General features: G+C 29.8%; 1 protein-coding gene and 2 non-coding genes across 7 annotated transcripts in view; 1 reads left to right on the top strand and 2 right to left on the bottom strand.

The window, feature by feature from the left end:
* LOC127066822 (uncharacterized) overlaps nucleotides 1–12,810 on the top strand; it is a 71,554-nt gene that overhangs the window by 27,942 nt on the left and 30,802 nt on the right. For 4 of the 5 annotated variants that reach the window (XM_051001017.1, XM_051001015.1, XM_051001016.1 and 1 more), the window contains exons 2-3: nucleotides 3,693–4,288; nucleotides 10,252–10,400. In XM_051001017.1, coding sequence (XP_050856974.1) covers nucleotides 10,253–10,400 — 148 coding nt within the window. In that variant the 5' untranslated portion in view covers nucleotides 3,693–4,288; nucleotide 10,252. The remainder of the gene's footprint in view (nucleotides 1–3,692; nucleotides 4,289–10,251; nucleotides 10,401–12,810) is intronic. The other variant, XM_051001014.1, reaches the window with a different exon arrangement.
* Nucleotides 10,741–10,812, bottom strand: Trnae-uuc (transfer RNA glutamic acid (anticodon UUC)). The gene has a single exon. It is a non-coding gene; the product is annotated as a tRNA-Glu (tRNA).
* Nucleotides 12,368–12,439, bottom strand: Trnae-cuc (transfer RNA glutamic acid (anticodon CUC)). Its single transcript has one exon. It is a non-coding gene; the product is annotated as a tRNA-Glu (tRNA).

Here is a 12,810-nt window from a genome sequence, read left to right as displayed (position 1 = left end):
AGAGACAGAGAATGAGAGAATGAGAGAGAGAGAGAGAGAGTAAAGTTTACCAGACGACATGACGTCGGAAATTACGTCATCTCGTGAATTTCCGTCCTCGAACGTTGCTCGTGCGCGAAAATCTCATTGACCGTCGTCCTTGGGATTCGCATGAGCAGAAAATCGAGCGTGTGTTAGCAGTCCCGAATGTGAGCGCGTGCGCGCGCGCGCGTCCATCGAATGGCAGGAAATTTCAATAATGGAAGTACCGCTCTATTCGAAATCATTTCCAGAAACGAACGAGTATAAACGATCATAAAATTTTTCTTCTTTTTTCTCTCTCTTTTCTCCTCTCTTTTTTTCTTTTTAATTTCTATTATTCAATCAACGATCGAATCAATTCGTTTATCGATGGTTAATTAGCTCGACAGAAATAAAAGACGAAGTTCACAGTTGTTTTTCTTCCTTTTTTTTTTTTTAGATTCTATGTACTTTTAAACAATTTTTTTTTTTTTCAAAGAGGGACAATAAATCTGTTTGTAAGATTTTTAACACGTTTTCTTTTCTTTTCTGTTTTTTTTTTTTTTTTTTTTTTTTTTTTCATTCTTTTCTCCTCGCGTCTCGATCCCCGTCGTCCATGATTGATCAAAGTAGACATTAGTTCGTTTGAAAAAAAAAAAAAAAGAACAGAAGAAATGAAAGAGAAAAGAGGAAAAGAAACGTGTAGAAAAGAAAATAAGAAGTATCCCTCGATTTTATTCTCTTTCGATATGAACGCGATGCCGAGTGGGAACTTTGACGTAGGAATAATGTCAAGTGCCTTAACGAGACGACGACGATGATCATAAAAAAAGCGAGAGAGTAAAAGAGAGAGAGAGAGAGAGAGGAAGACGTAGCAAAGCTTTTCTATTTCGATCGTGGCTTTTTCGAAGCAAAGACGTTTCACCGTAAGTACGTATTCGCTTCACCGCCTTCCGAGGTCAACGTTGAGAACTCATAAGAGTTCAAACTCTCGTCGTATTCACGGTTCCTTGATCTCTCTCTTTCTCTTTCTCTTTCTCTTTCTCTCTTTTTCTTTCCAAAAGAAAAACAAGAGAAAGAGAGAGAGAGAGAGAGAGAGAGAGAGAGAGAAAGAGAGAGGAAATAGGAAAATAAGAAAGAAAAAAAAATTTATTTTTAATGATTTACATGTTCATTTAGTCGCAGTTTACCTCGGTAAATTACTCGCTTGGCCCTATTAAAAGAAAGTTTCGTTCATAGGATAGAAATGTAGATAAGCGTGTAAACGTTAACGCACTGTTGTTAATCCCGATTGAAGAGAATTGAATCATTTCACACGTCGGTCGTGAAAGATTCGCGGCTACGTTGTATTTAATTCTATTAAATGTATACGTGTCCTATATTTTATAGAGAAACTCGTCCCCCTTGGTGAATTCAAATTTTTGGTTAATTGGAGAGTGTGAGATCGCGTAAAGATTTTAGCTTATGTGAAAAGAAAAGAAAAAAATAGAGGGTAGAAGAAATCGTAATGATAATAATTATTGTCGTTATTATTATTATTATTATTATTATTATTATTATTATTATTATTGTTATTATCATTATTATATTTTTATAATTAGTTGCAGCAAAAACAAAAGTAGTAACGATTTATATACCGAGACAATTCCCTTACAAACTTTGACACCACTTTCTTTTTTACTTTTTTATTTATTATTATTTTTTTTTTTTATGTCCCATTAGTAGCGATTTCTCTTTTTTTTTCTTTCTTTTCTTTTTTCATATCTCTCTTTACGATCCACTTTCGGTTGTCGTGAAAAGAAGGAAAAACAAAATTTAAAAAAAAGGAAGAAGAAAAGAAAGAAAGAAAGAAAAGAAAACGTGAATTGTAGGTATCAAAGGACAAAGTTTCTGATCGCTCGATAAAACTAATCGTCGATCGGGAGCCTGTCTTTCGCATTCGACCGTTCTTATTTTCGGTTCTTCTAGACAGTTTCGTTGCAGCTGTATTTTCTCCTTTTCCACTCTCTTTCTCTTTCTCTATATATCACCCTTCCACCCTTTTCGTTCCCTCTTTATCGTGCCTTCGAAGACTTCAAGTCTCTCGATCTCGTTTTGTCCTCCTTTAGAAGTTCATATCATGTGACTCACAAACTCACCACGAGAAACTGTTGTATCAATTTTATCGCTTCGTTTCATCCTTTAGAGAAGAGAATTAGCGGAAGAAGTTAATCACAGACGAAAGAAGTCATTTTTGTTCCTCCTATCTAACGCAGACAAAATTTCATATTTCGCATCGATTTATTTAGATCGATTGAAAATAATTGATAAGAGCATAATCCTTCGCGGTATAGTTAAATTAATCTAAAGCACGGCCAACTGTTCCTGTAGATATAATTAATTGCGAATTTATCCTATTACGTTACTCTAATAACCCGCACGAGCTATGTTGACGCGACATTGAATGACAGAATTAAAGGAGAAAAAGTATTATACAAAAGAGAAGAAAAAAGGGAAATAATACATCTCTATATTTTTTCCTCTCGAATATTTTCTCTCTTTTTTTCTTTTTTTCTTCTTTTATTTATTTGTTTGTTTGTTTGTCCGTGCGTTTTTATAATTTTGCAATTAATCCATCGTTTCGACCAACACACGGAAACGTTTGATGTGACATTAAATTATATAATTAAAATTAAAATAATAATAATAATAATAATAATAATCCTTCATTTTTAATTGTTTTAATTTTTTGCTCTCTCGAATATCTTTATTTTCTTTTTTCTTCTTTATTTATTTATTTTCGTAATATCGTAATTACTAAGTTCATCGTCTTTCATATAATTTATTAATTTAATTAATGATATTATCGTTATAATACATACCACGAAACAAACAAGCGTGACTAACGATTAAAGGATATCTGACATATCCATGAATTATATAAATATAAACACTATATATATATATAGTAATAATAATTTTATCCGTCAATTTGTGGTTGCTGATTGCAAACGCATAACATAACAAACGAAATCGATAACGAGGAGACAATTCTATCGCATTTATCGACAAAGTGATCATCGTGGAAAATGAGGAATGGCGGAGGGGAGTATCGAGGGTGGCAAATAACACGCAAGAACTGTTCCGAAACAATCGATATACCGTTTCGTAATCCCTAGGGTCATCCGATCTTGCAAATCAAAAGTAGAATCCTCTCGATTATCTCGTAGCCTCGAAGCGTCGATAATATCCGGCGCTTAAGCGAACCTAATCGCATTCGATTACGATTGAGTATCTTTTCTATCTGCCTTTAGAAAATTTTTTTAAAAATTCCGATTCGTTCATTCGTTCGTTCGTTCGACCTTAACAAAATCCTTTCGTTAGATCTTTCGAAAAAAAAAAAATAGAAAAGAATGAACAATAAAATTCAAAAGGAGAAAGATCGAATTAAATCTTTGTTTAATTCAAATGAAATTTTATCGAATGACATTTGTCTTTCTATCTTATTCGTAATTAATATTATATTAGGATACAATAGATATTTATTCGGTGTATTCAATTCATTGACGAATACTTTATTTATTTATATATCATTTTGTGAAATATCAATGAAAGAATAATCGCAAAGGAAAAGAAAATATCTCGATTACATTAGAACATAGCTCGTTTATATCGACGTATTCCGAAGTTAACGTTAACTTTTTATCCCGAAGATTGTCGCCGATGAATCTTGAATTTTCTTCCGAGTCACTCGAGAGAAAGATATAGAAAGAGAGAAAAAAGTAGAAAAAGAAATAGAAAAAAGAAAAAGATAGAGTTCATTGGCGAGGTGACGACGAAGAAACGAAATAAGTGGTGGAGCATGAAGAAGTGTTAAATTTACTGTGAACTTAAAGCGTAACGAAAAAGAAAGGAAAAAAAAAGAAAAGAAAAGAAAAAAAAATAATAAAACGATTCGATAATAATAATACGTGTGTGTTTTTTCTGTGTGCGTAATCATCGTCGTATGTGTATTCTTCGCGTACGTACATATATATTATAAGTGCGCGTATTTACGTGTCCTCGTCCACGTACGTGTGATATGGTAATGGTGGTGGTGGTCATAATATTAAGAGGCACACGATGCAACTGATGATCTTGAACTCCCTGTTGATGTTCGACCTCGTGTTCCTGTTTTTCCTCTTCCTCATTGGAGTATCCTGTTTCGTCTATTATCTACCAGGCACTCGGCCCCCACCTTTTGCACCTCACGAAATCATCACGGCTAGAACGCCGCCGCGTTACGACACGCCTATCGACAATGTTTAAGGTTGGTACATAACACACATTTATGTATATGTATATGTATATGTATATGTATATGTATATGTATATGTAATCATGACAATTTTGAAGTTAATAATGGGCATTTAAATTTTTGTTAGAAGTGTACGATTAACTATTTTCTCGAATCGTATCGTTCTCTGTACTTTCTTCTTCTTCTTTTTTCTTTTTTTTTCTTTTTTTTTTCTTTTTATTTTTGCTTTGTTTCTTTAATGATACGTTTTATTTTATTTAGGAGAAATTTCTTTCGTTATATATTTATAGTTTTATGAGTTGTTTTATCATATGTTTTGGTTTGTCCGAAAAATTCCTAGCATTTCTTTACATATCTCTTTATGTGTATGTATATATATATACAATGAATATCGAAAGGAGATATTTGACGATAGTTTTATAAATTTTTTAATATATTATTTATTTTATTATTTATTTATTTATATTATTTTATTGAGTATGACATACGATAATCGATACATATATATTATATAAAATAATATAAATAAGTAGTAATAATTTCTATTATCATTTATACATACATACATACATACACACACAAGTATATATATATATATATATATATATATATCCATTGGATAAATATTTTCTTTTCTTAGATTCATCGAAACGAAGATGTTTTCGTTCGAAGAAAAGTAAGATTGTCGGTCGTTCGTAACTTCGTCTAGTTTCTAACAGTAATAAGAAAATTTCCCAGATCGTTTCTTGCTACGGTACGATTAGCAAAAGAGGAAGTCACGTCCGTGTTTGTGTATGTGCGCTCGTGCACGCTCGTCTACGTCTGCGTTAGTCGTAAACGCGTTTTCCGCTAGCGAAGCGTAAAGAAAGTTACTCGAACGCGATCCAAAAGAGGCAAAAGTGTATCTCCTTCGTCTGGTTTCTTTGGAACGTGAGTTAGTACGTGGATATACACATACATACATATATAGAGTGTGTCTCGTTAAAATTCTTACTTTCGGTACAACCCGTGGAAAACACTTTCTACGAATGACGTATATAATTACGGAAGAACGAAGAAAAAAAAGGAATTAATTAATTAAATGATTAGTAGTTAGAATAGAAAAAAATATATATATATATTTACAAAAAAAAAATGATAAAAATAATGTTTTATGGATCATTAAATAATAGATTACTAGAAATAAATAAAATAGAAAAGAATAATATCGTGCATGTATTTGTGTAAATTTCGAATATGTGATTCTTTATATTAAAAAAATAAATAAATAAATAAATAAATTTACATATAAGTTCCATTCATAAGTACAGTCATATAAATATAGAAATACATATACATGTATGTACATATATGTATATATAGCAATTCGCGCATATATTCGAACACTCGTAATTACATTCGTACGCTTGGGTGTTTGGATAAAAAAGAGAAGAGAAAAAGAAGAGAGAGAGAGAGAGAGAGAGAAGAAAGAAAGAAAACATGGAATATCTATGACATGATATATACGTAAATATATAAAAATACTTATGTATTGTACATGTATACGATACGTATACGATACATATACCTATAAATGCGTACGAATTTGATCTTTTCGAAAAAGCTTTCCGTTTGAAGTCGACGGTTTATTGGAGTTGAAAAATACGCTTAGATGATTACATGCACGTATATACACATAGATACATACATAGATACAAACACACACATATGCACGCACATGAACATACATACGCACAGAGGAATGAGAGTGGTAGATGAAACGAGCTTTGCTGGGAGCGTCGACAAATTTTCATGTTTTTTCCTCTCACTTAAAAAAAAAAAAAAAAGAAAGAAAGAAAAAGAAAAAAGAAGAAAAAAAGATTTAAAAAAAAAATAGATAAAAAAACAGGAGAGAAGAACAAAAAAAATACGTAATAAAAAAAATCGTTATGATGAAAGTTATATGCACGATATACTTACGTACGAGTATTGTGTGAATATGTATGTGTGTGTGCGTGTGTGTGTGTGTGAGTGCACGCGTGGCTTTCGTGTATTCGTCATTGATATATGTACGTGTACGAATTCTTCTGAACGTACAGACTACTCCGGCTCGTTGAACAAGGAAGGTCGAATTGAAATTTCTCTTTTTGTCAGCCAAAGGCACCGGTGTTGTAGATAAATCGAGGGCAAGCTTTTACAATATATCTGTATATGTGTGTGTATATATATATATATACACATATATGAGTATGTATGTGTTATAGCTGATAACGTCTAACAAATTTAATATGCACGCCCTGCCCTTCGGTAGTATCGTTTTAAAGGTTCAATTTTTGAATCCTGATATGCATACATACATACATACATACATACATACATGTGTGTGTATGTGTGTGTATGTGTGAGTGTATACATAGTAGATAGATAGATAGATATATATGTATATATTCTTATCCTCGCTTTCTTGACAATGGACACGAGAATATTCGATCGACCTAAAAACGAAAAAATCGGATTAAAACGTCTCCCCCTTGTATAATCGATATCGTCATATATATATATATATATATATATATATATATATATATATATATCGTATATTGATTAATACGATTATAGTATTCGATTGAATGTTAACGAATTACAAAGTTAATTATTTGAATTTCAATATTAACGTATTAATTTACGATTATGATTAAATTTCGAGAATGAATTGGAGAATAAAAATCGGAAATCGAGAATCTAGAAACGGTAGTAACGTCGGTTGGTGACAATTATTCGCTGGCTTGCAGACAGACAGAAAGAGAGAAAAAGAGAAAAAGAGAAAGAGAAACTCGGTGTAGAGTAAAATCGTCCGATTTCAATCGAGTTTCACGTTTTATGCGATTTCACAAAATTAGGTATGGTTCGTGAACTCTCGACGAGAACTAATCGATCTTTAATTAATTTCTAACTGCTAACTTGATGGTATTAACGCTGTCATTTGTCTCTTTCTATCTTTTTCTCTATCAATTTCTCTATCTCTTTCTTTATCTTCCTATCTCTCTATCTCTATGTTTTTTTTTTTAATTTCTCTTTTTCTCTCATCTCTTTACTTTTATCCTTGTCGCTTCTATTAAAATTGATCTATTCTCGTTACGTCCTTCCTAATCGATTGTTATCGATCAATTTTAATCTACTTGTTCCACCATCTTTCTCTCTTGCTCTCTAATTTCTTTAACTTTACGTCTGTTTTTTTTAAATTTATCGACTTTATTACATTCTTCTATTAAACATAATTCTAATATATAGATGTAATAATAATTGATTTAATCTAACAATAATTAAATCTAATATATATTTATAATTATAATATATATTATAATCTAATATGTATTATTAATATATATTATAATTAAAAATAATTAATCTAGTAGTAATAAATTATTTTTATCGATTTAATAAATAATGTTTTCCCTATCTCTCTTAACAAATATTTACGAACGATTATTATAGAAAAAGTTTAGGAAAAAGGATGAATATCGATATTCGATTGACGAAATTATTATCAATGAAAAATCGATCATGTAGGTTCAATTTTCATGGTATACAAACAGAATTCGTCATGATTTTGGTGATTTTGGATAGGTGGGGTGGGATAGATGGGGTACATGGGATAGAAGATGGGATGGTAGGGGTCGTTGAAAGAAGAGTAGGGGTAGATCGCATTTAATTTCGCCGAGTTGAACGCCGTGAAAACGGCCGATCGATTCTAATCGAGTTGACGTTGGCTACGTCGGATAACTCGATGAGAGGATTGCGTTGCATTGGACGTTCAAAGTGTTCGTTTTGACGATTAAAAAAAAAAAAAAGAGAGAAAAAGAATTGGGAAACGCCACGTGGATGCTCGTTAATTTTAACAACTTTTTTCTTTTTTTTTTTTTCACAAGTGAAATACGATGCGAACGTTGTGTTGTATATCTATATAAGAAAGATAATATTTTTATTAAAAATATGTAAAAAAAATTGAAAATAAATTATCTTCGATTTTTATTTGATTTTTTTCATTACACATATATACCTTTTTTAATGGTAAACTTTTAATTCTTCTAATTGTAACAATATTGATAACAACAACAACAATAATAATAATAATAATAATAATAATAATAGTAATAGTAATAATACAAGTATTTAAAAGAATATAAAATAAAATTATTATTATTATTATTATTATTATTAAATCTCTTTATATTGTATTTCTTCCCATAAATGCGTTAAAGGCTCGAGCAACAATTCGAGAAAATATAAATAATAATAATAATAATAATAATAATAATAATAATAATAATAATAATAGCAACAACAATAATGAGTTATAGTTCAGTGATCTCGTTGAGAGAAAAGGTACGATAAATATTCGAGTAAAAACAAAGTTCTCTCAACGACGTAATAACGAAAACGTTGATTAACATGAGACTAGGCGAATTCCTTAAGTGAAATAATCTTTCTTAGATTCTTAGCGAGCACTTCAGTCGAGGATTGAAAGTTTTGAGAAAGTTTTATCTTTACAATGAGAGTAGCAATGCAGACAGGGCCGCATTTATCATAAGGCGCAAATTGGGGCCTTGTTCTCTATCAGGGAAAAAAAGATCACATTTTTTTACAAACAACACCAAAAAAAATATATATATATATAGCCTAGTAAATTAAAAAAAAAACAAAAAGAGAGAGAGAAGAAAAAAAATTACATATAAACCTGATTAATAAAAATTTTAACTATTAAAACTTGTTCTATAGTCATGCAATGACGATTACAATTAGAGCCTCCGAAAGTATAAATACGGTTCTGTATCTTCGAGAGATTTTCCTTTTATAAATTTAAATCATATATAAAAAAAAAAAAAAAAAAAGAAAAAAATTAAAAGAATTTCCAATATATTTTACTTGCGATATTAAAATATTCAATGAAAAGTTTTCGTTTAGAGATAGATAGATTATTCGTCGATCGTTCAATCGTTATCAATGATACACATATGTATGTATATGCTTACTTATATATGATTGATAGGTTAATTACGGTTTATAAATGATTGAATTTTCAAAAGAGTTTTAATGTCAACAATCGTGCTTGAATTATGTCCTCTTGATAATGCGATCGTATTATTCGAAAAAGTTTACTGTTTAAAATATCAAAGGTATGTATGTGTATATGTATGTATTATATATATATATATTTACTTTGAACATTGAGCTATGGGTTCCTTTCTCGTTGCATCGTAGAACTAAAGTAGAGCAAAAGGCGGCCCCCATCGAACAAAGGAAAATAAACATGGGACTCTCTCTCTCTCTCTCTCTCTCTCTCGTTCTCTCTGTCTCTGTCTTTGTCTTTGTCTTTGTCTATGTCTATGTCTCTGTCTCTTTCGATACACCTTCAATATGCACGCCTCCAACTTGTTTGCATTCGCTTGTTCTACGTTGGCCTATGTGACACGTTTCTACACGTGTTTCCAAGGATAATCGATATATACGAACAATGATTAAATATTTCTCACTATTTTTTTTCTTAATTTCAAATAATATTTTGCATTGAATAATATTAATAATAATAAAAATAATTGAAAAAAAAAATAGATAGTTCAAAAGGCTAATAATCATATAATTCATATAATAATAATAATTATTATTATTAGTTCATTGGGTAGGAAAGAGAAACGAAAAGATAATTATTAGCTATGTTCATATAAACTGTGTTATATTAAAAGTGATATACGAGTTTAAAGGATTAAATAATATAGATATCATTGCATCTATATATGATGTCTAATATAATATTCAATATACATATATATATATATAATTTAATACATATATATATATAATTTAATTCTTATTATTTATTTTTCTTTACTTGTACGTATATCTCGTATATCTCGGACGTATATTTATCATTGAATAGAATTAAAAAATATAATAATAACTAACGATGATGACAATGTATTCTGTCTGTTTATTAGAATGCCAACAGACGTCAATGGAGGAGGCGCAGGGCTCGCTGTAGTTGCCGGAGATGTTCTATCCTTACGAGGTACAGGACTCGCTGCTGCGGAAACTTGGGCTCTCCTTTGTCAGGCTGCCCAGGCCCTCCAAGATCTTTTTCTCTCGAGTAAGCTATTTAAAAAAGATACATACTTTATCTTCTTTTATTTTATGTATTATTTTATTATTTTTTTTTTTTTCTTTTTTCTTTTTTCTTTACAATCAAATTTTATTCAATGTCATTCATATTCCACATCACGATTCGTTCATAAAATACATATATTTTAATATTTTAATCCATACAAAAAAAAAAGATATATGAACCATATTATTCATCGATTTTTTTTCTCATACACGTTTGCTTTCGATCAATCGATTAAAATTTGAAATGTATTACTTATGCTAGGTAGAATATAATTTTTATGAAAAAAAATAAAACTTGCATTTGAAAGAGAAAAAAAAAGATATTCCGGTACCGGGAATCGAACCCGAGCCTCCTGGGTGAAAGCCAGGTATCCTAGCCACTAGACCATACCGGATTATGGAAGATACTCGAAGAAAATATGTAGAAGTGAATAAATACCTATTTAATGTCTTTGATATTAAAATGATATTTTTATTATATATATTTAAAATGTATATTTACAAAAATAGAAAGCTTTATTAAATAGATATAATTTTTTTAGTTATCATATATATATATTAATTTGATCATATCAAATAATTCTTTCGTGTAATGTTTCTTATATCCTCAAAGTCCAGGGATCAAGCAGGAACCAATAAGTTTTTTTCTTTTTTCTTCCCGTGGGAACGTAAACAGAGCGAAGATGATCCGTCCGCAAATCACGAGGGCTTTACAAGTGATATATATATATAGGGTGGATCAAAATTTGCTTCGTAATGTAAAAAATGAATCTTTTAATACATTTTCGATTAATTTTTGTTAGGACTATAACTTAAATCCTAAGATATCCAAAAGAAAAAATAATTAATAATAAAAATAAAAAATTTGTAAAAATTATGTAAAAATTTTTGATCCATCTAAAAATTGTTAGCACACCCTATATATATTTCGTTGTTTTCCTTTATATTCACAGCACCTTTAATTATATATATATTACAAAAAAAAAAAAAAAAAAGAAATCGATCCGTCGTCGAACATACACATTATTTTATACCATTTAATTTCGTCGAAAAATCTGAATAGAATTTTTGGCCTTTTGTTTGATACAGCGAATACGTGCTAAACAAAATGAATGAATGGAAGAAAGAAAGAAGGAAAAAAGGAAAAAAGAGAATAAATAAATAAAAAATGAGGAGACATCGACAACTCCCGGCATTTCAACCCTTTTCAGTTCTACGTTCATTTAGATAGTGAACTACGTTAATTATTCGAGCTCGACGTTGAAACGAATATTTACGTCCCTATCACATTTTTACACTTCGGCCTTTCCATTCATATTCTTGGACCGTAAAATGGAGCTTTCCTTCTTCTCTTTCTCTACGTTGATTAAATTAGACGAGCCATTTTCTTGCGATAACAAGCGATCGAGTCGTGCTCGGGAAATTATGTATGCTTCATAAAGTAAGGTTATTTCTCTTCTCTCTCTTTCTCTTTCATTCATCCCCTACTTTCTCTTTATCTTTGATATAATACCACGTATCGAGGACATCTTTCTCGTCTTTCTTTGAAAAGGGCTCCATTTTCATTTGAACTTATTGTTAGTCGATAAATGAATTAAATTTACGATTATATAATGAAACTTAATAGAATTAGAATATTCTAGAAAATATTCCACGTTAGAATATCTCGTTGTATTAAATTTCATATATATATATATATATATAGATATGATTTAATTTAATTCAACTTAACTCAATTCGATTCAATTCATACAATTATATTAAACAAAATTTACGATTTTACGAGATCGAATATATACGAAAGTGACAAAAAATTAATTATACAAATATATTAAGTAACATTAATAGAGCAAATTCATGGCTTGTTTAGTAAGAAAATTATATACATATATATTATTTAATGATTATTGCGAAGAATGAATATAAAAAGGGAGAAAAAAAAGAGATCTCTTCCGGTACCGGGAATCGAACCCGAGCCTCCTGGGTGAGAGCCAGGTATCCTAGCCACTAGACCATACCGGAGTTGTTATCTTCTTTACTACGTTCACGTAAACTTACCGTTCGAATATACATCTGTATAAACTCATATATATTCTTTTTTATTTATAATTTCAACATTACTTCGCGAACATTATAAAAGTCCCTTGTACATTACTTTTCTAATGTATCGTTCAAATTACGATAGCTATTGAATAACTAGATATTTGATCTTACGATATTAACGTTTAATTATTATTTAACAATATTATTTAATATTATTAATAATAATATAGAGAAATGATATTATTAATTTTAATCATTCTGTTTTTATACATCATTTTAATTATTGTTTAGATATAAAGAAATAATTATAATTATTACATATATATATATATATATATAATTATATTTAT

Source organism: Vespula vulgaris, chromosome 10 (assembly GCF_905475345.1).
Source record: "Vespula vulgaris chromosome 10, iyVesVulg1.1, whole genome shotgun sequence".
NCBI classification, from domain to species: Eukaryota; Metazoa; Arthropoda; class Insecta; order Hymenoptera; family Vespidae; genus Vespula; species Vespula vulgaris.
The sequence above is the reverse complement of the archived record's forward strand: the minus strand, read 5'-3'. Positions and strand labels throughout refer to the sequence as shown.